This window comes from Mirounga angustirostris, unplaced genomic scaffold, assembly GCF_029215605.1.
Source record: "Mirounga angustirostris isolate CCGP_5_RB_7025 unplaced genomic scaffold, mMirAng1.0.hap1 SCAF_1, whole genome shotgun sequence".
NCBI lineage: Eukaryota > Metazoa > Chordata > Mammalia > Carnivora > Phocidae > Mirounga > Mirounga angustirostris.
The window spans coordinates 209,319,539-209,343,593 of record NW_026991709.1 but is presented as its reverse complement, the minus strand read 5'-3'; the positions used below and the strand labels follow the sequence as shown (position 1 = coordinate 209,343,593).

At 46.5% G+C, this 24,055-nt stretch overlaps 1 protein-coding gene across 1 annotated transcript; it reads right to left on the bottom strand.

Moving 5' to 3' along the window:
* Window positions 1-20,283: 20,283 nt before the first annotated feature.
* Window positions 20,284-21,225, bottom strand: LOC123834125 (olfactory receptor 1M1). The gene has a single exon (XM_045863089.1). It carries the CDS (start codon window positions 21,223-21,225, stop codon window positions 20,284-20,286), a length of 942 nt encoding a protein of 313 aa, XP_045719045.1.
* Window positions 21,226-24,055: the final 2,830 nt, after the last annotated feature.

Below are 24,055 nucleotides of genomic sequence, written 5' to 3'. Positions count from 1 at the left end.
TGTCTAATATATGCTAAATTCTATGCTAGAAGCTAATAATTACAGGAGTCCCCATTATCCACTGGGGTTGGGGTGGGGTGTGGGTATGTTCCAAAACCCCTGGTGGATGCCTGATACCAAAACCGCAGGTGGTACCAAAGCCTGTATGTACGTGCTTATGTATGATAATGTTTAACTTATAAATTAGGGACCGTAAGAGATTAACAGCAACGTTTTTTTTTGTTTTTTTTTTTTTAAGATTTTATTTATTTATTCATGAGAGACAGAGAGAGAGAGAGAGGCAGAGGGAGAAGCAGGCTCCCAAGGAGCAGGGAGCCCGATGTAGGACTCGATCCCAGGACTCTGGGATCATGACCTGAGCTGAAGGCAGATGCTTAACCATCTGAGCCACCCAGGTGCCCCCAAACAGCAACGTTTTCTTAAGATTTATTTATTTATTTGAGATAGAATGAGAGAGGGAAAGCACAAGCGGGAGGGGCAGAGGGAGAGGGAGAGAGAATCTCAAGCAGACTCCGTGCTGAGCGCGGAGCCGACCCTGAGATCAGGACCGGAGCTGAAACCAAGAGTCCCACGCTTAACCGACCGCGCCACCCAGGCGCTCCTAATGGCAACATTAATAAAAGCAGAGCAATGATAATATACTGTAATAAAAGTTATGTGAATGTGCTCTTTCTCAAGATCTCCCACTGTGCTGTATTCACCCTTTCCTGTGATGATGCGTGATGATAAAATGCCTACGTGATGATAGAGGTGTAGTGCGGGGAGTGACAGGCTAGGACTGACCTTCCGACCACGGGTCAGAAGGGGGATCATCAGGAATAAATAGAAAACATGAACAGACCAACTACTAGTAATGAAATTGAAGCAGTAATCAAAAGAGTCCAGGACCCAATGGCTTCACAGGTGAAGTATACTAAACATTTAAAGAAGAGTTAATACCTGTTTTCTCAAACTATTCCAAAAAAACAGAAGAGGAAGGCAAGCTTCCAAATTCATTTTATGAGGCCAGCATTACCCTGATACCAAAACCAGATAAAGACGCTACAAAAAAAGACAACTATAGACCAACATCTCTGATGAATGTAGATGCAAAAATCCTCAGCAAAATATTAGCAAATTGAATCCAACAATATATGAAAAAAATTATTCACCATGATCAAATGAGATTTATTTCAGGGATGCAAGGTGGTTCAATATATGCAAATCAATCGATATGACACATCACATTAACAAGAGAAAAGATAAAAACCATTTGATCATCTCAATAGATGCAGAAAAGGCATTTGACAAAGTGCAACATCCATTCATGATAAAAATCCTCAACAAGGTAGGTTTAGAAGGGACATACCCCAATGTAATAAAGGCCATAAATGAAAAGCCCACAGCTAACATCATATACTCAGTGGTGAAAGACAGAGAGCTTTTCCTCTAAGATCAGGAACAAGACAAGGATGTCCATTCTTACCACTGTTATTCAACATACTACTGGAAGTCCTAGCCACAGCAATCAGACAAGAAAAAAAGAAATACAAGACATCCAAATCGGTAAGGAAGAAACAAAACTCTCATTATTTGCAGATGACATGACACTGTATATAGAAAGCTCTAAAGAATCCACCAAAAAACTACTAGAACTGGTAAATGAATTCAGTAAAGTCGCAGGATACAAAATCAACATATAAAATCTGTTGCATTTCTATACACTAATAATGAAGTAATGAAAGAGAAATTAAGAAAACAATCCCATTACAGTCGCACCCCAAAAAATAAAATACCTTGGAGTAAACTCAACCAAGAAGGTGAAAGACCTGTACTCTGAAAATGATGAAATACTGATGAAAGAAACTGAAGACACAAATGAAAGATTGGGAGAAAAAATATTGCTAAAATTTCCATACTACCCAAAGCAATACAGATTCAATTCTGATTCCTATCAAAATACCAACAGTATTTTTCATAGAACTAGAACAATTATAAAATTTGTATGGAACCACAGAAGACCCCCAATAGCCAAAGCAATCTTGAAAACGAACAAAGCTAGAGGTATCACAATCCCCAGAGTTAAGATATACTACAAAAGATTCCCCACCTTTTTAAGGCTGAATAATATTCGATTCTATGTGTATACATCTTATATACATCCATTCATCTCATTGATGGACATTTGGTTCCTTCTACCTTCTGGCTATTATGAATAATGTTGCTATGAACATGGTAGACAAGTATCTGCTCATGGCCCTGCTTTCAACACTCTTGTGTGGATATGTGCCCAGAAGCAGAATTGCAGGATCATATGGTAATTCTAGTTTTAATTTTTTGAGAAACCTCCATCCCATTTTCCATAGTGGCTACATTATTACGTTCCCGCCAGCAGTGCATAAGGGTTCCAGTTTCTCCTCAGGAACACTTGTCATTTGGGGTTTTTAAAAATTTATGTATTTATTTTTATAGTAGTCATCTGAATGGGTGTGAAGTAGAGGGGCTAATTCTTTGTAAGCCACGTCATCCCACTCCAGACCTACTGTCCCAGAAACTGTTTTCATAAGCTCTGTAGGGGCTACCGTGCCCTCAAGTCCAAGAACCACTGGAGTAAATGGTCCTTCTTTCTCTCACTTCTCTCTCTGCAAATGTGGGTCCTGGGGGTGAGGGGTGGGCAGAGTCCAACCTTGCTCAGGTATCCTTTGACTGAAACCTCACCCTCTCAGGCTGGGACCCCCATCCCCTGCCTCAGGCCAGGCCAATGAGAGACTCTGCAGGCTGAGCCTTCTTCTAGAGCTCACCAGAAGCCCCACCTTCTTGGGGAAGGCTCCTGCCCACACCACACCTCAGCATACTTCAGCTGCCTTTATCTCCCCAACACCTGGGTCACGGCTTCCATTGTCTCCCCCGCCAAATTCATATGTTGAAGTCCTAACCCCTAGTATCTCTCAGAATGTGACCTTACTTAAACTTTTTTTTTTTTTTTTGAGAGAGAGAGAAAGAGAGAGAGAGGTGGGGAAGGGCAGAGAGAGAGAGAGAGACTTTTTTTTTAAGATTTTATTTATTTGGGCGCCTGGGTGGCTCAGTTGGTTAAGCGACTGCCTTCGGCTCAGGTCATGATCCTGGAGTCCCGGGATTGAGTCCCGCATCGGGCTCCCTGCTCGGCGGGGAGTCTGCTTCTCCCTCTCCCACTCCCCGTTTGTGTTCCCTCTCTCGCTGTGTCTTTCTCTGTCAAATAAATAAATAAAATCTTTAAAAAAAAGATTTTATTTATTTATTTGAGAGAGAGAGAGAACAAGCAGGGGGAGCGGCAGGTAGAGGGAGAGGGAGAAGCAGACTCCCTGCTGAACAAGGAACCCAATGTGGGGGCCAGATCCCAGGACCCTGGGATCATGACCTGAGCTGAAGGCAGACGCTTAACCGACTGAGCCACCCAGGCGCCCTGAATGTGACCTTATTTGAAAATAGGGTTGCCGTCGATGTTACGGCTTAAATTATGATGATGTCACCCTGGAGCAGGGTGGGCCTCTAATCCAATATGATTGCGTCCTTATGAAAAGGAGAAATCTGGACACAGACAGGCACACACAGAACACCGTTAAAGCTGAAGGCAGAGGCTGGAGGGAGACTTCCAGAAGCCAGGGAACACCGAGGATTGCCTTCACACCACCAGAAAGAAGCTTGGAGACGGCCCAGGAACAGATCGCCCCCTCTGAGCCGCTAAGAAGGAACCAGCCCCACCAACACCTTGACCTCAGACTCCTGGCCACCAGGATGGTGAGACAGTACATTTCTGTTGTTTAAGCTGCCGTCCTTTGCTATGGCAGCCCCAGGAAACTCCCACAACTTCCAAAGCCCTTGTCTCTCTTACCCGGCTTCCGTTTTCCCTCCTGCCCTTCCTGTGATCATCTGCCGTGTCCTCGGAGCCTGAGGGGTGCGAAGCATGGACTCAACAGATCACTGAGTGACTGTAAAATGGGCTCATCAGCCAAGCAGTATCACTGAGGTCCCTGTGTGATCCAAAATCCGACTTGCCATTTCCCCTCAAGCCTGTGTGGAAAATTCGGTCTCCTCTGGGCGCTGCGCAGAGAGGGTCCCATTCGTGCCCCCATGTCACCCACTCACGCCCTCCCCCCTTCACAACGGCAAGGCCACCGCTCACCGACCTTTCACCACGCCAGGCATTATCTCCATGACCCCATCGAGCCCTCCCAACATGCCCTACAAACTGTTATCACTATGGCGTTCATTTTACAGATGGGAAAACCGAGGCCCAGAAAGGCAAAGTCAAGCGGCTTCAGGAATCCCAGGCGGTGAAGGTGGGTTCAACCCCCAAACTCAAGCCGTCGGCCACTGTGCTTCCCACCTCCAGCCAGACTGTCCCAGGTTACAAGATAAATATTTATGGAGGGCCTACTATGTGCCGGGCACTATCCCAGGCACTAGAGACACATCGGTGAACAAAACAGCGTCACTGCCCTCATGGGGCTCAGAGGCTCGAGGGGGAGATAGACAAACAAGTAAATAAATAATGGTGGAATGTAATGAGAGGTGCAGAGCAGGAGAGTAAGGGGGAGAAAGGGAGGGAGCGTGGTCTCTTGGTGAGGTGTTTGGAAACATGAAAGAGGAGGTGGTTGGGTGGAGACCAGGCAGGAAGGTGGGGGTCAGTGTCATTGGTCCTGACCGCCATCTGAGAATGAGCCCACGGCCCTTGCGCACCCATGTCCCCTCTTTCCCAGAGGATCGGGACCCGGAGAGGCCCTTACCTGTGGGCAGCAGGTATCTGAGCGCCAGAAGCACCAGGAGCCAATGCTGGCCTCCAGGGGGGCCCTGCCATGGGCCAGCCATTCAAGGCATCAGGAAAGCATGGGGGCCACTCCTTGCCCTTGGTGTAGCCCCCGAGCCAAGCCCACAGGCATGACCAGAATCCCCTCCCCAGGGCCCAGCGGCCAGATGGCTGAAATCTGGCAAGTATCAAATGTGCCCGTTTGGCCTAATCCCTCTGAGGCTGGGTGGGGCTGGGAAGGGCCCCTTCTTCTGTTCCCAGGGCCTGATTGGCTCCCTGGGCCCTTGGTCCGACCTGTCTGGTTCCCAGGAAGACAGGGACCCAAGGGCAAGGGGGGTAGGGGGAGCCGACAGGCTCAGCTGTGGGTGTCAGCAGGCAGTATGTCCAGACCCATTGCCAGACCCAGAGCTACAATCGTGACTTGCGGGGACACAGGTACTTCTGCCTTTTGAGGTCCCCCGTCCAGTAACAAAAATTTTTTAAATTATATCTTTCAACCGCTTTGGTATAAGGGTAAATGAAATTCACAGTGAGGTAGGTTTTTTTTTCCCTTCTGATTTTATTTTATTTTTTCTGTTTTTTTTTTTTGTTATGTTACGTTAATCACCATACAATACATCATTAGTTTTTGATGTAGTGTTTCCTCATTCATTGTTTGTGCATAACACCCAGTGCTCCATGCAGAACGTGCCCTCCTCAATACCCACCACCAGGCTAACCCATCCTCCCACCCCCCTCCCCTCTAGGACCCTCAGTTTGTTTCTCAGAGTCCATCGTCTCTCATGGTTCGTCTCCCCCTCCGATTTCCCCCCTTCTTTCTTCCCCTCCTGATTTTAAAAGATGAAAACACTTTTGTGAGCCCCTAAAGGTATCCTGGGCCCCAGGCCTGAAGAATGAGTCAGCTCTCAGAAGTAAACAAACCCATTAAATCTAGCGCTTCCCAAACCTGTGTCACCCAGGACCCGTTTTAAGAACAGAGAGGTTGGGGCGCCTGGGTGGCTCAGTTGGTTAAGCGACTGCCTTCGGCTCAGGTCATGATCCTGGAGTCCCGGGATCGAGTCCCACATCAGGCTCCCTGCTCAGCAGGGAGTCTGCTTCTCCCTCTGACCCTCATGATCTCTCTATCTCATTCTCTCTCTCAAATAAATAAATAAAATCTTTAAAAATATATATATTATATATAAAAAAAAAAAGAACAGAGAGGTTGAGCGAACTTGCCAAAGTCACACAGTCGATTTGAATGCAGCCTGGTTGGCGTCAGAGAACATAAACTTCATCATAGTCCTGTGCCATCCTTCACTGCCTGAACAGAGCCGGGGGTGGGGGGTCGTTATCTCAGGCAGCTCGACCTTGTTAAACCTCAGCCTCCTCACTGATAAAACGGGGATAATAGTGGTAGCCCCCTCCTCGGGCTGCCGTGAAGCTCTAAAGCTTGTGGAGTAACTCCTACCTTTATAATCAGCATCACGGAGAAGTATTTACTAAACACTGAGATTAACTGTTCAGAAATACATGCTCACAAATGTGATAGGTCCCCTGTTATCAGTGTGGACGGAAAGGCGGTGATTATGTATTCAAAATTATTTACTGAGTGTTGGCCGTGCGCCAGGCCCAGAGCAAAGCCCCCGTTACCAGAACTCTCACCAGAACGTGCTGTTTGGGGGCACCTGGGTGGCTCAGTTGTTAAGCGTCTACCTTCGGCTAGGTCATGATCCCGGGGTCCTGGGATCGAGCCCCACATCAGGCTCCCTGCTCCACGGGAAGCCTGCTTCTCCCTCTCCCACTCCCCCTGCTTGTGTTCCCTCTCTCGCTGTGTCTCTCTATCAAATAAATAAAATCTTAAAAAAAAAAAAAAAAAAAAGAACGTGCTGTTTGCACATCTCAAATTTTATAGGCACGAGTCACCTGGGGATCTTGATTCAGTGGGTTTCAGAATCTGCATGTCTGACAGGCTCCTGGGTGGTGTCAATCCTGCTGGTCCCAGGACCCCGCTGGATTAGCCAGAGTTATCCCCATTTTTCGGAGGAGGCAAACTGAGGCCCAGGGAGCTTGCCCCGGCTAGCACTGCCAGCAAGGGGCAGGGCTGGAACAGCATGGGGATCTGGCCCCGGAGTCTCTTGACGGCCGGGCTCTGCAGAATTCCCACCCGGAGGCCGATCGGGAAGGGCCAGAACACAGGGCAGGAGCCTTGCTCTTTGTTCCAAAGTCTCGGGACAGGTGCTGGGGAGTTTTAAACAGAGCAGCAGCAGGGAACGGGTTGGGATTCTAGAAAAAGCCCATCATGGTCTTGTTAAGGAAGGTCTGGAAAAAGAAATCTGGGCAGTGAAGGGGCCAGTGAGGCATAAGTCAGGAAAGTGTCACTTGAGTCCTAGCGGTGGGGACAGAGGGAAGGGACAGACGCCAGGTGGGTGGGGCAGGGGGTGCCTTGGAAGGTGATGGATGAGGAGAGCGGAGGGGAGGAAGAGGACTCCAGGATGGCGGGGGCGAGGGGTAACCCTGTGCTTCTCCTGCAGCCATCCCCACCCAGCCTTGCATCTGGTCCCAACTTGAAAACCTTCAGGGGTTTCTCATGACCCCCGAAAACGGTCCAGTTCTTTAGTCGGCAAATCAGACCGTGCACGCAGGGGTGGCATGGTTAGATGCTCTGCTGCCCTTGTCTCTAATTCTTCATCATTTTTGAACGCAGAGCCTCTGTTTGCCTTTTGCACTGGGCCCTGCTTATTAGGTGCCTGGTCCCGTCTGCAAGGGGTGGTGTCCGCCGGCCCCGTGCCCACCTCCCTGCATTAATATCCTCTCTGTCTTATAGAGGCTGCTGTAGGCAACAGGCTTGAGCAGTGGAAACCTGCTTAAGATAGCAGGGCCCAGAGTGACCACTGGGCTGAATACAAATAGGCCATCAGGAGACCCACCTCAAAGTATCCACAAGCCCTAGCTGACCAATGAGCTACTTATAACTGAGCACAAGTACCAAAAACAGAAAATTCCACGTGTCCCCCCTACCTCCTCACTTCCCCCTCTTAACTACAGCCCCGCACCACTGCCTCCTGGCAGTCTCTCCTTGGCTGTCCTGCCCGCTGTGCCCTTGCGGTGTATTCAATAAACTATCTCTGTTGTTCTGCCTCTGGTGAATTCTTTCATGGCCCGCACTGCTGGCCTCCACATGATTGGGTCGCCCCACGTGTCTCTCTGTCCCTCCCCACGCACACTTTGTTCCTGCGCTTCTGAACCTCTTGCATTCCCCTAAGCCCCGTCTGCTGATCTTGCTATTCCTTCCATCTGGCATGCTGTTCCCTCCACCCATTTAGCAAACAGCTGCTCGTCCCATAAGACCCTATGATAACCCCTTGACCAACTGAGGAAACTGCTCATCCTGTCCCTTATGTCAGTACCCCACTGTGACTTCCCTCTCCGACCAGCTGAGCTCAGTTTCTGCACTGATGTGTTCTCACAGCTGCTCTGTTGAAAGCCTATGAGCTCCATCCATCCATCCATCCATCCATCCATCCATCCATCCATCCATCCAGGCAACACATATTTATTGAGTGCCAACTATGTGATAGGCATTGTTTTACGTACAAAGGACACAGCAACCAATGAACAAAACAGACAGACATCCCTGCCTCATAGAGAGGTAGATCCCAAGCAAGCAAATAAATATCAGCAAGATCTGGGGCGCCTGGGGGGCTCAGTCGGTTAGGCATCTGCCTTCGGCTCAGGTCATGACCCCAGGGTCCTGGGATCAAGCCCCGCATCGGGCTCTGTGTTCAGCGGGGGGGTCTCCTCTCTTTCCCTCTGCCCCTCCTCCCCACTTGTGTTCCCTCTCATTCTCTCCCAAATAAACAAAATCTTTTAAAAAAAATATCAGCAAGATCATTTCAGATATCAATAACTATTAAGGGAGTAAAATGGGGAGGAAACAGTGATAAATCAAAGCAGGAGGGCTGCAGAGGGGACACTTTAGACAGGGTGCTCAGGGATGGCAGCTGAGGATGTGATATGTACAGATGACAAAGATGCAAAATGCACGAAATGCCTGGGGGAAAGCATTGCTGGGATCAGCGTGTGCAAAGGCCCTGTGGTGGGAATGTGCCTGAGGCCAGTGTGGCTGCAGAACATGGAGTCAGAGGGAGATACACACAGAAATGGTGGTGTGGGAGCAAGATCTGAGGGATGGAGCTCTGTCATACTATTCATCTCAGCACCTAGCAATATAGAATGTGCTTGCTGAGTGAATAAATACATGGATGGGTGGATGGATGGATGGATGGATGGATATAGATGGATGAAAATATTCAGTAAAAATGGAGTTGACATGAGTGGGGCGATCAAGGAGGGCCACCCAGAGGAGGCACTTGAGTCCTTTGGGTTACAAATTGCCCATCAGGTTCCTCTTTTCAAATGCAGCCCCCTGGAGGAGGGGCAACCAGTGTCCCTTAACATGGGTAAGTTTTTTAGCCAAACCAGACCCAGAGCCCAGAAGATCTGAGCAGAAGTTTCGGCTCCCGGGTCCTCCAGCTCCCTCGAGCTCACCAGGAAGTGGTAGCTCCCTCTCTCACCCTGCGGAATGCAGGAGCCCTGCCCAGAAGTGGCCTTAGTAACTGAGAAGCCCCATTGTCCTTAAGCTTCAGCTTCATTGTCTCCTCCCATGTGACCAGGGAAATGCCCTGGAGGATGGGGGAGGGGGCCTGACACTGCTCAGCATCTAAGGATGTAAATGGGTCTGGGTCCAACGGAGCCAGTACCCCAGCCTCAGGCTAAAAGAGAATGGATTTCCCAGGTCTGGGTCCGTGTTCCCAGATTCTGATATATTTGCCGCACACATAGGCCCCCCAAGGAAGCCCAGTGGTTAAGAGTATAGATTCTAGGGGCACCTGGGTGGCTCAGTTGGTTAAGTGTCTGCCTTCCGCTCAGGTCATGATCCTGGGGTCCTGGGATCGAGCCCCGCATCGGGCTCCCTGCTCCGCGGGAAGCCTGCTTCTCCCTCTCCCACTCCCCCTGCTTGTGTTCCCTCTCTCGCTGTCTCTCTCTCTCTGTGTCAAATAAATAAATAAAATCTTTAAAAAAAAAAAAAAAAGAATATAGGTTCTAGAGCTGATGCCAGAGTTCAAGTCTTGACTTGGCTCCTTGCTACCTGTGTGACCTTGGGTGAGTTACTCAACCTCTCTGAGCCTCTGCCTCATCACCTGCCAGTAAGGGTAAGAAAGATACCGCCTCGTGGGGAAGCTAGGTAAAACGGTTAGGACTGCCTGGTACATAGTAGGCCTGCTCTGTGAGTGTGTTTTAATAAATACAAGCAGGAGTGAACGAGAACCCTGAACCCTGCCCTTCCTGCCCTTATTCCTAGGAATACAGTTTGATTCTCATCACACCAAGGGAAGGCAGGGCTTACTGCAAGCTCATTTTCCACATAAGGAAACGGAGGCTCAGAGCTCAAAGGCGTGTGGCCAGTGAATGCTCCTGCCTCGGAGGGCCGGGCCGGGTGCCCAGAGAACTTGGGGTCTGCTGCTCTAGGGAAAGCACAGTGGGATGCGGTGCCCAGGGCCAGGGACTTGGGCAGGAAGGCCTGGGTTTCTATCCTGCTGTGTGACCTTGGGCAAGGCACTTGACCCCTCTGAGCCTCGATTTCCTATCTGCAAGGTAAAGATCATTCCTGCCACAGAAGTCAAGAGCTCGATGAGGTAAGGTGCCCTACTTAGCCTAGAGCAATGGTTCTCAGTGGTGTGAGTGTGTGCGCGAGCGTGATTTTTGCTAATGTCTGGAAACATCTGGAAATGTCTGGAGACATTTCTGGTTGTCACAACTGAAGGAGCGGGTGTTATTGGTCTCTCATGGGTACAGCAGCCACATCTTGAAAAGTAAAAAGAAACATAAAATTAATTGTATTTATTTTTTTTAATTCTTTCTTTTCTTTAATTTTTTTAAGGATTTTATTTATTTATTTGCCAAAGAGAGAGAGAGAGAGAGAGCAGGACCCTGGGATCATCACCTGAGCCGAAGGCAGACGCTTCACTCACTGAGCCACCCAGGCGTCCCCAGATAAAATTAATTTTAATAGTGTATTTTGTTGAACTCAACATGGTGAAAAACAGTTTCAACATAAAATCAACATAAATTATTAAGATATTTTACATTCTTTTCTCATATCAACATCTTCAAAATGCAGTGTGTATTTTACACATACATCTCAGTTCATATGCTAAATTTTCAACAGAATTACTAGACTTGCATCTAAGCCTCATGAAATTTACAGGTAAAAAAGTAGATTCTTATACATACATTGTTTCCAAATGTACTCAGAGGTTTTCCAATCCCTGAATTGAGTCTCAGTTTTCAAACTTAAGTTAAAATTAACAAAATAATAAATTCCGTTCTGAGCCTAGTGGCCACATGCAGCTAGACAGTAGAGCTCCAGTCCATCCAGTGGAAGGCTCAGGAAGCAGCCATTACGAAGAGAGGTAGATCATGGTGGGCCAACAGGCATAATTTCCAGGGTGCATTGTTGAATAAATAATAAAAATTTAAACATAAAAATAATAAAAATAGAATTAAAAAGAGGGAGAGGAGGGGCACCTGGTTGGCTCCGTCGATTAAGCATGGGACTCTTGGTTTCAGCTCAGGTCATGAGCTCACGGTCATGGGATCGAGCCCCGGCCTTGGGTTCTGCACTCAGCACAGTCTGCTCAGATGCTCTCTCCCTCTCCCTCCCGCTCACTCTCTCTTCCTCTCTCTCTCTCAAATAAATAAATAAAATCTTAAAAAAAAAAAGAGGGAGAGGAGAACCACATGTTTGATAAGACCCATTGAAACAGAAACAAAACAAACATCGTCCACATCGACCTTTATGTGTAAGTGTGTGTATAGAAAACGCCCAGAAAGATCCACAAGCAAGTATCATGGTCACCTCAGTACACAATGAAGGGAAGGCTTTTACTTCTTCCCAAACACACTTCACTATTGTCTGGATGCTTTGCAGCAAGCATGTGCTACTTTGGTAAATTAATTCACGCACTTAACAAACATTGATCAGACGCCTACTAGGAGCTAGGTCACTGGTGTTCTGGAGACAGCTCGTCCCTGCTTACGAGAGCGATTATCAACTTGTCAGGAGTTTGCGAGTGAGTTTTTAAACATAAGCATCATTAAAAAATAAGTTATATAAACATATGATTAAATATATTAAAAACAGAAGTATAGGGCGCCTGGGTGGCTCAGTTGGTTGGGCGACTGCCTTCGGCTCGGGTCATGATCCTGGAGTCCTGGGATCGAGTCCCGCATCGGGCTCCCTGCTCAGCAGGGAGTCTGCTTCTCCCTCTGACCCTCCTCCCCTCATGCTCTCTCTATCTCATTCTCTCTCTCAAATAAATAAATAAATAAAATCTTTAAAAAAAAACAAAAACAGAAGTATAAAGACTCAAAACTCATCACTCCCTATGTTTTGCCATTATAGGACCCTGATGTTGTCTACTGTACCTCTAAGGGGAGGCTTCTGTGATGAGGCACATCTCTTCCCAAGGCCATGGGTGAGTGGTGTCACCATGGTCGAGGAAATCAGCCAGGGACGGAAATATTTAAATCAACCGAACTGGCAAACCCTACAGATCGGGATGCCCTCCCCCACCTCCCAAGGACGGGGTGTGAAACCTTTACCAGCCCACCCGGCCGAGGTCCAGCTATCCATGTCGGTGTTCGGAAGGAAACAAGACAGACAGCGTCCCTGTCTTCATGAAGTTCATGCTTTGGAGAGAGCAAAACCAACAAACAGCTATGTCCTTCAGGCTAATCAATGTATTTAGAAATTTCTAAGTCACCTGCCTTGTCGACCCCATTGGTATTTTGACCAATTTCCCAGACAATGCAATTGTCATTTCTGCCCCCCCACCCCCGCCCGCCCCCGCATGCAGCTCCACCTGGGATGCTCTTTTGGCGTACCCACCCTTCACCCTCTCACCTGGCTAATGGGATAAGCTTCCAGAAAGCCTTCACTGTCTCCTCCACCCCCCACATTCAGGCTGGGCCGTGGCCACAGCTCCAGCCAGGGCCTCGTTCATCTCTGGCACATTCTCTGGGACCTCACGGGTATTCCATAAAGGAATGAAGGAGGCCCACGACGGGGAAGGCAGATGCCCAGGCACATGCACCACACTCTTCATTCGCTCAGGCCCAGGCAGACATCACCAATTAATCTTTGCCAATTTTATTCATTAACGCATGGTGTTTGCTGGAGGCTTCAGGGCTCCCAAGGCTTTTGACGAAGGGGGTCCCAAAACAGCTCCCTCATCACCCCCCACCCTCATCCCCAAAGCCCACAGATCACACCCTCCCTGCTGCCCTTAAGCCTCAGCCACCTGGTGTCCCTAACTTCTTGCTTCTGGGCAGTGAAAGCAGCACCTATTGGATTTACCACTGGCCTCCGTGGAAATCGGCCTTGAAGCTGATTTTCTGAATTACCCTCCCCAAACTTGTGCATCCTCCTCTAGGCCCTAAGGACAGAAGCAGCTCCATGTAGCCCTAGAAAACTGAGAGATGGGGTTCATCAGTAATAATAATGAGAGCTGAGTACTTCCCCTTAGCTACATGCTGCCCTAAACCCTCCACATGCCTTATTGTGTCTAATCATCCGATACTCCAGTGAGGCAGAAAAGATTATCACTATTTCCGCATGGCTCGGAGAGAAAACTGAAGCATAGCGGGGTAAGGGCTCTGCCCAAGGTGACCCAGCTAGCAAGGGGCAGTTCTGGGATTTTAGTCCAGGGGCCAAACCCCAGGGTCTTCTCTGAGCCACTGAAATGTCACCAGTGTCTATGGATGTGCATTTCTCCAGGGAGGGGGGTTCTGGCCCCAGTCTGATTCTCAGTAGGGTTGGGGGAGCCCCCGCCCAAATAGGGTATAGGCGGCTGCTTTAAGATGTCTTCCTTCTCAGGAGGAATTCCTATTGCCTTTCCTTCCTAAAGCCTAGGGAAGGGGCTGCACATCTTATTGTTCATCATCTCAGCTGGAATCCTGCAAATTGTGTCCTAGGAACCCCACTCTGTTCTAAAGGAAAAACTCCAGGCGCCTGGATGCAGTTAAGCACCTGCCCTCGGCTCAGGTCATGATCCCAGGATGCTGGGGTGGAGCCCTGCATTGCATCAATCTCCTTGCTCAGAGGGGTGCTTGCTTCTCCCTCTGCCTACCCCTCCCCTGCTTGTGCTCTCTCTCTCTCTCTCAAAAATAAACAAATAAAATCTTTAAAGGAAAAAGCTCCTTTCCTTTCCCCCACCTTTCCGGTACTCCCTGGAGGGCATTCCGTAGGTTTGCTGAAACCTGACTCTCTCTTGAGAGTTCCAACCTATCCTCAGACTTTGAGGAAGCCTCAGCCCCTTCCCTGACCCCAAAGCAGAGAGAGAAAGCCTGTCCGCAGTGAAGAGTGATTGTTCTTTAGCTTTGTGGGGGCACTGGGGACAGAAATCAGCAGGACAGACTGTGGGATCCTTCCCTGAAAGACATCAGGCTTTCCCAGGGAAATGTGATCTCATTCAACTCCTTCAACAACTCAGGTGTTAATGACACCTGAGACCTGCATTCTGCTGGGCCGGGGCCTTGGCATCCACGGGGAAGCTGGCCTTCCCAGCTCAGGATTTGTCGGAGGGTGGGGAGGCTGGGCCGATTCCAACTCCCCTCGGGGAGCTCCAAGCCACTGCAGTACCAGATTCACTTTCTAAAGCCCAGGTCTGTCTGCTTTCACTGGGGACACCACCCCTGCCTCCTTGGCTCCAACCCCAGGGTAACACCTCACTGACCCAGGTAATACCTCTGCTTACGCTCCCATTGCTACGACTCACCTCCCCTGCTTTCATTGTTCTGCACCCCTCGGCTCCCCCCCACCTTACTGAGGAGCTCTTCACGCTTCCTGCAAGCTCTTTGTCGTCTCTGGGAATTGCTCCAACAGCCGCACAATGATAAGAAAGCTGCTCATTATTTAATGCTGTTAACATGGTCCAATCTTTATTCTCAGTGATTCCTTGAACATGCAAGCCTGCTCTCAGCTCAAGGCCTGGGAGCTGGCTGTCCCTGTGCCCATCCCAATGGTTCCCTCCTTCACCTTTCCAATGACTGATCAAATGCCACCTTCTCAGTGAGGCCTTCCCTAACTACTTAGTTTAAAACTACAATCCTTGTACAGCATGGTGACAGTTCATGACACTGCATTTGTGTATTGCGAAGAGTTGCTAAGAGAGTAGATCTTAAAAGTTCTTGAAAGAGAGAGAGAGAGAGAGAGAACATGAGCAAAGGGGAGGGGCAGAGAGAAAGAGAGAAGCAGACTCCCCGCTGAGCAGGAAGTCCAGACGCAGGCCTTGATCCCAGGACCGGGAGATCATGACCAGAGCCGAAGGCAGATGCTTAACTGACTGAGCCACCCAGGCGCCCCAATCTTAAAAGTTCTTATGGCAAGAAAAAAAGTTTTGCAACCAGGTATGGTGACAGATGTGAACTAGACTTCTTGTGGTGATCATTTTGCAATACATACAAATATTGTATCATGTAGGACACCTGAAACTAACATGATGCTCTAAGTCAATTATGCCTCAATACAAAAATAATAAAACACCCTACAACCCTGTCCATACAAAACTTGTATACGAACGCTCGTAGCAGCATTATTCATAACAGCCAAAAAGTGGAAACAATGTGGAAAAAACCCAAATGCCCATCAACTGATGAAAGGATAAACAAAATGTGGTATTTCTGCACATATAGCCAATATATGAGGGAATATGATTTGGCTATATAACGGATGAGGTATTGATTTATGCTCCAACATGGATAAACCTTGAAAACTATGCTCAGCGAAAGGAGCCGGTCACATACTCTCCATTCCATTTATGCAAAATGTCCAGAATCAGCAAAGCTATAGAAACAGAAAATAGATTAGCGGATGTTTAGGGCCGGGGGCTAAGGAGTAGGGGTGAAATGGGGTAGGAAGACTGCCATTAAGTATGGGATTTCTTTTTTGGGGTAATGAAAATGTTTTAAAAGTGACTGTGGTGATGGCTGCACAGCTCTGTGAACATACTGAAAACCGCTAAATTGTATATTTTTTAATTGTATAGTTTAAATGGGGGAATGCATGCTCTATGAATTATATCTCAATAAAGCTGTGAAAGAGAAAACTATCACATACCCCTCTACCCTTATCCATATTCTGTTCTTCAAAACAATGTGACCTCACATCTTCCTTGATGTACTTCTTGATTATATTCATGGACTCTGACGCTCGATTGTTCGCTCCTGAAGGGCAGAGATTGGCCGTCCACTGAGTCCATTGTCTCCCCGGGCCTGAGACTTGTCAGGAAAGTCATAGGCATCCAGTGAATATCTGTAAAGGGAATGCTGAGGGTCCTAAACATCCAGCTACTCTCGCAATATTGTCTCTCCACCTTCCCCTTGACCTTCTCCGAATCCTGCCGTGGTGCCGCCGCTCACGTGAAGTGGACACTACACCCCACCCGCCCCAAGGTCGCCTCTGGACTTGAGAGTCCATACACTGATGCTGTTGTTTCATTTCTAATCACGATTGCGGTACCTTCCCCAACCTCTCCCCCGCCACCTCTGTCTCTCTCTCCCGACCTCGGAAAGAACAAGGGCCCCGTGGACCCTCCCCATTTGGACCCCAGACAGCCCCAGTCCTGGGTGGGGTGGGGAAAGAGCGCAGGTTCAGGGAGTCCTGGGGTGGGATGGACAGGGGATTTGGAACACGTAAGGCCACTCTCCTAATGTGCCCCGACTTGGGGTGCCCTGGAGAAGCGGCAGGTCCGTGGCTGCCCTGTGGTGACGGGGCTGAGGTGGAGGGGGGCTCCCTGTAAAGTTCTGTTCCAGGCGCAGCGGAGAGAACCAGGCACCCGCCTGGGTGTCTCTGCTGCCCCCGTGTGTCGTAAGCTGGAACTGCATGAGTTCAGAGTGTCCAAACCAGGGCACCGCGACCAACATCCCGTGAACTGTGGGTCAGTCGCCTGAAAAGGCAGCTGCTGGGAGGATATTGGTGTCCTTCTCAGCTTCTCCCTGTCTCTCTCCTTCTGTTTCTCTGTCTCCCTCCCTCCTTTTCTCTCCTTCTGTCTCTCTCTCTCCATCTCTCTCCTCTCTCTCTGTCTCTGTCCCTCTGTCTCTGTCTCTCTCTGTCCCTCTCTCTCTGTGTCTCTGTCTCTCTCCCTCTCTCTTTCTCTGTCTCTGTCTCTCTCTGTGTGTCTCTCTTTGTCCCTCTCTCTCTTTCTCTCTCTCTCCTTCTGTCCCTCTCTGTGTGTCTCTATATCTGTCTCTCCCTCTCTCTTTCTCTGTCTCTCTCTCTCCCTCCCTCCCTCTCTGTCTCTATCCTCTCTCTGTCTCTGTCTCTCTCTGTCTTTATCTCTCTCTCTCTTCTTCTGTCTCTGTCTCTCCCTCCCTCTCTGTCTCTGTCTCTCTCTGTGTCTCTCTCTCTCTCCCTCTCTCTCTGTGTCTCTCTCTGTGTGTCTCTATCTCTATATCTCCCTCCCTCTCTCTCTGTGTGTCTTTATATCTCTCCCCCTCTCTCTCTCAGTCTCTCTCTGTGTGTCTCTATCTCTCTCCCCCCTCTCTCTGTCTCTGTCTCTGTGTGTGTGTGTGTGTCTCTCTCTCTCTTTCTCTCTGTCTCTCTCTCCTCTGTCTCTCTCTGCCTCTGTCTCTCTCCCCCTTTCTGTCTCTCTCTCTGTCTTTGTCCCTCTCTCTCTTCCACTCCACTATGAAGAGACCCATATGTCCAGGAACTGCTGTCTTTGATCAGTGAAGAACTGAGATCTGCTCAGAGGGAGGGTGGAACCAGACCCCTGCTCCAGTCAGGATAGGGCCCGACCACAGTGCCCCCAGACTTGTGACTGCCGCCCTATCAGAGACTCTGAGCCAAGTCACAGAGCGAAGCCTCTCCCAGTTTCCTGACCCACAGAAACCATGAAATGATAACTGTTGGTTGTTTTAAGCCAAGTTCTATGTTGGGCTTATAACGTTTGCAGGATTTTGTTCCTGCAAATCTAAATTGTTTACACTAATCTAAATATATTTTAAAAACATGGACAACTCCTTAACACTTAACTACTGACTTGTTCCTGACTTTGCATGTCCAGTTCCCTTCTTCTGACATTCCGTTCCCACCTCCTTCCTAGAAATACTCCTTTCTTGGCCTGATTCAGGTCTCAGCTCAGAAGTCATCTTACCAGAGACCAGTTGCTCTCAGAAATGCCCAATTAAAATACCTCCCTCCATCTGTCTCTGTCACATATTCTCCATTATACCTTTGAAGTCCTTCTTACCATTGGTAATTATCTAACATAGTGATTATTTCTTTGTTTATCGTTTTCCCTGCTGAAATGGGAATGGTTGCTTTATTATCTAGTGTTTAATTTTATTTTTGAAAAAATTAATATCAGTAAGATTAACTTTTTTTTCTGGTGTACAGTCCTTGGAATTTTATCACATGTATAGATTTGTGGGATCTGGGGAGACAGAGCATTTAAATTTTTTAGTACCTTCAAAGTCATTGCTCTGATATCAGGATACAGAACAGTTCCACTCCCCAAAAAACTCCTTGGTACTAAACCTTTTAGTCATAGGAAAGGGCTTTTTATTTTATTTTTTTCTCTCTTGCTTACTGTTCCATTGCCAGTGCTTAGAATATTAGCTGGCATAAAGGAAACTTGGTAAATATTTGTTGAATTAATGAATTAAACATATACCGATGTCAGCAAATGTTGGAAGTTGATACTGTAAGGGCTACCAGGACAAATCTCTCCTGGAGATGAGGCCTTAACTTTTTTAAACACAAAACAAGACAGAGATAGTTTGGCTGACAGAATCTTAAGAGAATTTTATTGGCGCCAGGCATCACATTGCATCCCCTCTCCCAACTATCACTGTAACTACTCACGTGCATATGGCAGGAGGACCTACTAGGAGAAAGAGGTGTGGTTCAGCTATCAGCTGATTTTTGGTTGTTCTGAAAAAGCCCTGACCAGATGATGGGTTCCCTACAGCAAACTCCACTATTCTTAAGTTCTGGGTTTTATTCACCAGAGTATCCCCAGAAAGCATCCTCTTTCCAGCCTACAACAGGGCCAAGTGCAGAGGTCTGTTTGTTCAACTGAGAAAGTCTCATTTAATTCTCTTGGAAGGAAAGTAACATAAGCAAACTAGAAGTACAAATTATTCAAAGCCATTCTGTTTAAGATGATGTCCGCTCCTTAGCACCATTTGAAAAATTCTGGCCCCGTTCACTGTTCATTCAGCCCGGAAATAGAGCCCAAACTCACTGCTCGTTCCATTTGGATTGTGAATCTCCGTATGAACATTAGAATGACTCCACAATACATTGCTTTCATAGGGGCTAGAGAATGAGGGAATGAGACCGTGTAATGGAACATGGTGAGGAGACCCTAGGAAAACCTGCAACAAATATCTCTCATTTCTGTTGTGAGCAGTGTTACTACTCATGCAATCCACACGCATATATGGCGGCTGAGACATGCCTCAGCTTCCTTCTGGCTTAAACATTCAAGATTCAACTGATTGGTATTTTTCTCTTTGGCTACAAAGACTTATACCAAGTCAAACGGTTTTTCTTATTTTTCCTTATTTCCTTATTTTCTTAGTGCATGGTCTCAATTTCTTTCTCCCCTGTGCCTTGTACAAATTTTATCTAGTACATGCCATCCTGCTCCCCCAGAAGACAGAATAGGAATGAGGGTAGAAGGGGGGACATGACTTACCTATATGCTCCCTGACTTTGGTCCCTGGAAGTGAAAGAACTCTCTGGTTCTCAGGAAAAAGCCAAACTCTTGAGTTGGTCCCAAAGTCCTTCTTGACCTGGCATTCCCCAAGGCATTCACCATAACTGGATTTTTCACTTCACAAATGCATCCTTCTCTCATTTTCTCTTGCTCTCTGACCTTTTCACATACTGGGTTTTTTTCTTCTTTTTCTGATATTCTTTCCCTCATATTTGTCTGAAAAACATCATCTTATCCTTTGAGGTTTAGGATCATCTCTCCCAGGAAACCTTCCCTGATTCCCCCTTCCAGATTCTGTAGGGTGTTCTTACTCTATCCTACCCTTGCCCTCATGTGCATATTTCATTCCATTACAATTAGTATCTTCTCCCACATTCCACTATAAACTCTACACAATAGGGACCTTGTGTCTCTTGCTCACCACTCCATGGCTAGAGCTTACAGCAAGCCCGGAATATAAACTCCATAAAAATTTGTTGAGAGCTAACCAGATTTTCAACCAGGATAAATCCAATCTAATAGGGCTAGACTGATCTTTCTGGGAAGACAGCATCGGACATACCCAAAAGGACTCCTACTGGTCTCAGTAATTGAGAAAATAGTAACAGGGCCATCTTGAGATTCCCTTTTAAACTTCTGCAACTCAAAATCCAAAGTGGCTACTCTCTAAAACCATGCAACTCCATTCTTTTGCCCATGACCTTAGATGTTGAGATCTTACTTCCTGGAAGTTTCCAGGTGTCCTCATGGTCAGGAAGATGAAGTAATTTTTCTGTTGACAAGCTTCCTCAGGGCCCCCTTCAGATCTCTGTTCCTCAGACTATAGATAAAGGGGTTCAGCATGGGGGTGACCACAGTGTACATCACAGCAGAGGCTTTCTCCTTCACAGCTGTGCGCACAGAGGAAGGACACAAATAGACCCCAATCGTGTTCCCATAGAAGAGAGCAACCACAGACAGATGGGAGCTGCAGGTGGAAAAGGCTTTCTTCCTGCCCCCTGCAGAGGGGACCTTCATGATGGCCACAATGATGCGAGCATAGGAGGCCAGGATGCAGATGAAAGGCGTGGCTATCACCATCCCAGCCACGATGAGCACGAAGATCTTGTTCACAGAGGCGTCATTGCAAGAAAGCCTGAGAAGAGGAGTGAGGTCACAGAAGTAGTGAGGAATCTTATTGTTCCCACAGAAAACCAGGCGCACCATCAAGAGGATATGAGTGAGAGAAATAAAGTAGGAAAACACCCATGGGCCACCAGCCAGCAGGCCACAGAGGCGTGGGCTCATGATGGTGGTGTAGTGTAAGGGGTGACATATAGCCACAAACCTGTCATAAGCCATCACAGCAATTAAAACACTGTCCATAATGCCAAAGAAATGGAAAAAATACATCTGGGTCAGGCAGCAGGGATAAGAGATTGACTTGCTCTTGATTTGGATGTTCACCAACATCTTGGGGACAGTGTTGGTGGCTAGACAGAAATCAACCAACGAGAGATTAGCCAGGAAGAAGTACATGGGGTTGTGGAGGTGTGAATCTGAGCTGATGGCCAGGATGATGAGCAGGTTCCCCACTACTGTGACCACATACATGCAGAGAAACAGAGCAAAGAGGAGGGTCTCCTGCTCTGGATTTTCTGAAAGTCCCAGGAGGATGAATTCAGATGCACTGGTTTGGTTCCTTGGTTCCATGGGTATGATTCCTCTGGAAGTATTGAAAGGGTGACATTACAGGAATGCTACAGAGATGATTCTGGAAAATCAGATGAGATTACAACCAATTTCCCATCCGGACTAAGTATAACACCTGTTTATATACAGGTTACATCTTGAACTATTGATGAAGTGTTTACAGCAACTCATACGTCAAGGTTTGGTAGTAGGACCCTCCCATGAGTATTCTCATTTCCGGAAAATATTGAGAGAGTTTATCATGCATGAAAACTTACTGGAAAAAAAACTAAGGGATTTCCTTCAGGATAAAACAAATTGAATTAAAGATAAGCAATATACAGGAAGCAATGAACAGACAAATAACTTGTTTATATGTAGAAAAAATTAACAAGATGCTGAGTTTTAAAATAATATAATAATTCCACATAAACAAGATGGATTAAGATACTAGGGAACAATTATATGTACTACAAGAAGAGGAATTAGAATAAGTGTTGAAAGGTTCTTGCATTGAGTTGCAGGAGAATAGAAATGTTGAGTATTTTGGACTTTCTACTACAAGGTTTAAGTTTAGGTGTAACCACTAAAATAATGGATATAGAATTTATAACTTGTAAATTATAGTAGGGTTGTAACAGAACTAAAGAGATTTTGGTCGAACCAGTATAAGTCAGGAAAGGAAATATAAAGAAGCAGACAAAAATCACAAAATATATGGGTAATTACAAAAATGTTTAAATGTCTTTAACTGATCTTTAAAAACAGAGACATTTAGATTGGACGAAGGAACAAAATTCTGTCATCTCATGTGTACAAAAGTTACGCCTAAACTGTAATGATGTAGAAAGTTTGACCATCAGGAAATAATAAAGGTATATCAAGAAATACTGACCAAAATTAAGATGAACTGCTTATTTTGGGAAATGTGCTGCTGAAGCAAGCAGGAAAACGGACAGCTCGTTGATATCAGGCAAGACATACTTAAGGCAAAGGCATTAAAAGGGATAAGGAAAGTCATTATATCATAATAAAAGGAAAATTCACCAGAAAAAGAAAAAAAAAAAACAACAGCTACTAATACGCATTTAATAGCACAGCCTTCCAGGATATAGAGAAAAAAACTAACAGAACTGTAAGGAAAAAATGATAAACCACATCATATTAGGAGATTTTATCATATCATTTTTTAGTAGTTGAGAGACTGGGGGCGGGCAGGCGGGGGGAGTAGAATTTTGGTAAGGGTATAGAAAATCTGAGTCACACAATTAACCAGCTTGATTTGAGTATTACATGAAATTATTAGAGAATCCACATTTTTTTCAAGGACATATATCTGCAAAAATTAGGCCATAAAGCAAATGTTAATACCAAAGAATACATATCAAGCAGAACATATTTTCTGATCATAATGTAGTCAAAATAGAAATCAATAATAAAAGATAATCAGCCTCTTCCCATATGTTTGGAGCTACTAAAAGCACATTTAAAAATAATGTGTGCATCAAAGCAGACATCATCATTGAAAACAGGAATATTTATACTTTTTAAAAAACCTATCATCTATCTATCTACCTATCTGAGTAGATATATAGATATAGATATACACAATGTAATATTATGCAGCCTTTTAAAAGGATGAAATCTTGCCATTTGTAACAACATGTGTGGACCTAGAGGGTATAATGTTAAGAGAAATTAGACAGAGAAAGACAAATGCTGTATGATGTCACTCATGTATGGAATCTAAAAAAACAGATGAACAAACAAAAAGCAGAATCAGACCTATAAATACAAAGAACAAACTGATGGTTGCCAGAGGGAGGGGGTTGGGAAGATGGGCAAAATGGGTGAAAGGGAGTGGGAGATACAGGCTTCCAGTTACAGAATGAATTAAGTCACAGGAATAAAAGGCACAGCAAAGGAAACATAGTCAATGATGTAATAGCGTTGTATGGTGACAGATGGTGGCTGCACCTGTGGTGAGAATAACATAATGTCTAGAGACGTTGAATCCCTATATTGTCCACCTAAAACTAATGTAACATTGTGTCGACCGTACTCAAAAAAAAGCACCCCCCAAAACAAAAAACTTACCTAATCAAAGGAGATGCAGGTAAACCAGTATGTAGAAGTAAATTCATAGTCTTAAATGCATAATTTAGAAAAGAAAGCTTGAACCTTTAAAACAGTTGAAGGTCCTAAGAGGAGACTTAGACAATTAGACAGATTACATGATCATGCTCGCTCAGTTCATAATCCTGTTTCCCTTTAGTGATCACTTCCTGGGTGATGTCAAGGAGATGGCACAACAGTTTTCCATCTTCCCTGCAAAGAACACCAAGTTTGACAATTACCCGTTGACCAGAGTATGTGTGTAGGAGCCCGGGGTCCAGCGGAGAAGTTCCAGCACATAACTAGAGCAAAAACAATCTGAGACTTAACACTTTGAAGAGGTAAGAGGAATAGCTTCACTGTGGCTACAGTCACACTTCCCCAAAGCAGCACAACTCAGTGCCAAGGAGACACCCTCAGCCCTTGATTTTCCCCACGGGGTAAAGTGAGAGCGTGTGAGTAAGTATTTGACTCCCCTAGCTGTGCCGGATGCTGCCAAAAAGACCCACTTCTTTCTCATCCTATGCAGAACACTGAGGGGAGCTACCTGAATGAAGCCAGGGAGAGGCTGGGAGCAGAGCAGGCAAGTCTCACCATGCATCAAAGGGATGCAGATCCTGCTAACTATTCCACTAGGAAGCCTGCCCACACACTGCTGGCAATGCTTCTTAATCTGTAGACCCTCCCATCTCTCCTGCAGGGACTTCCAGTGCCCTGTATGCCTCACCCACGAACA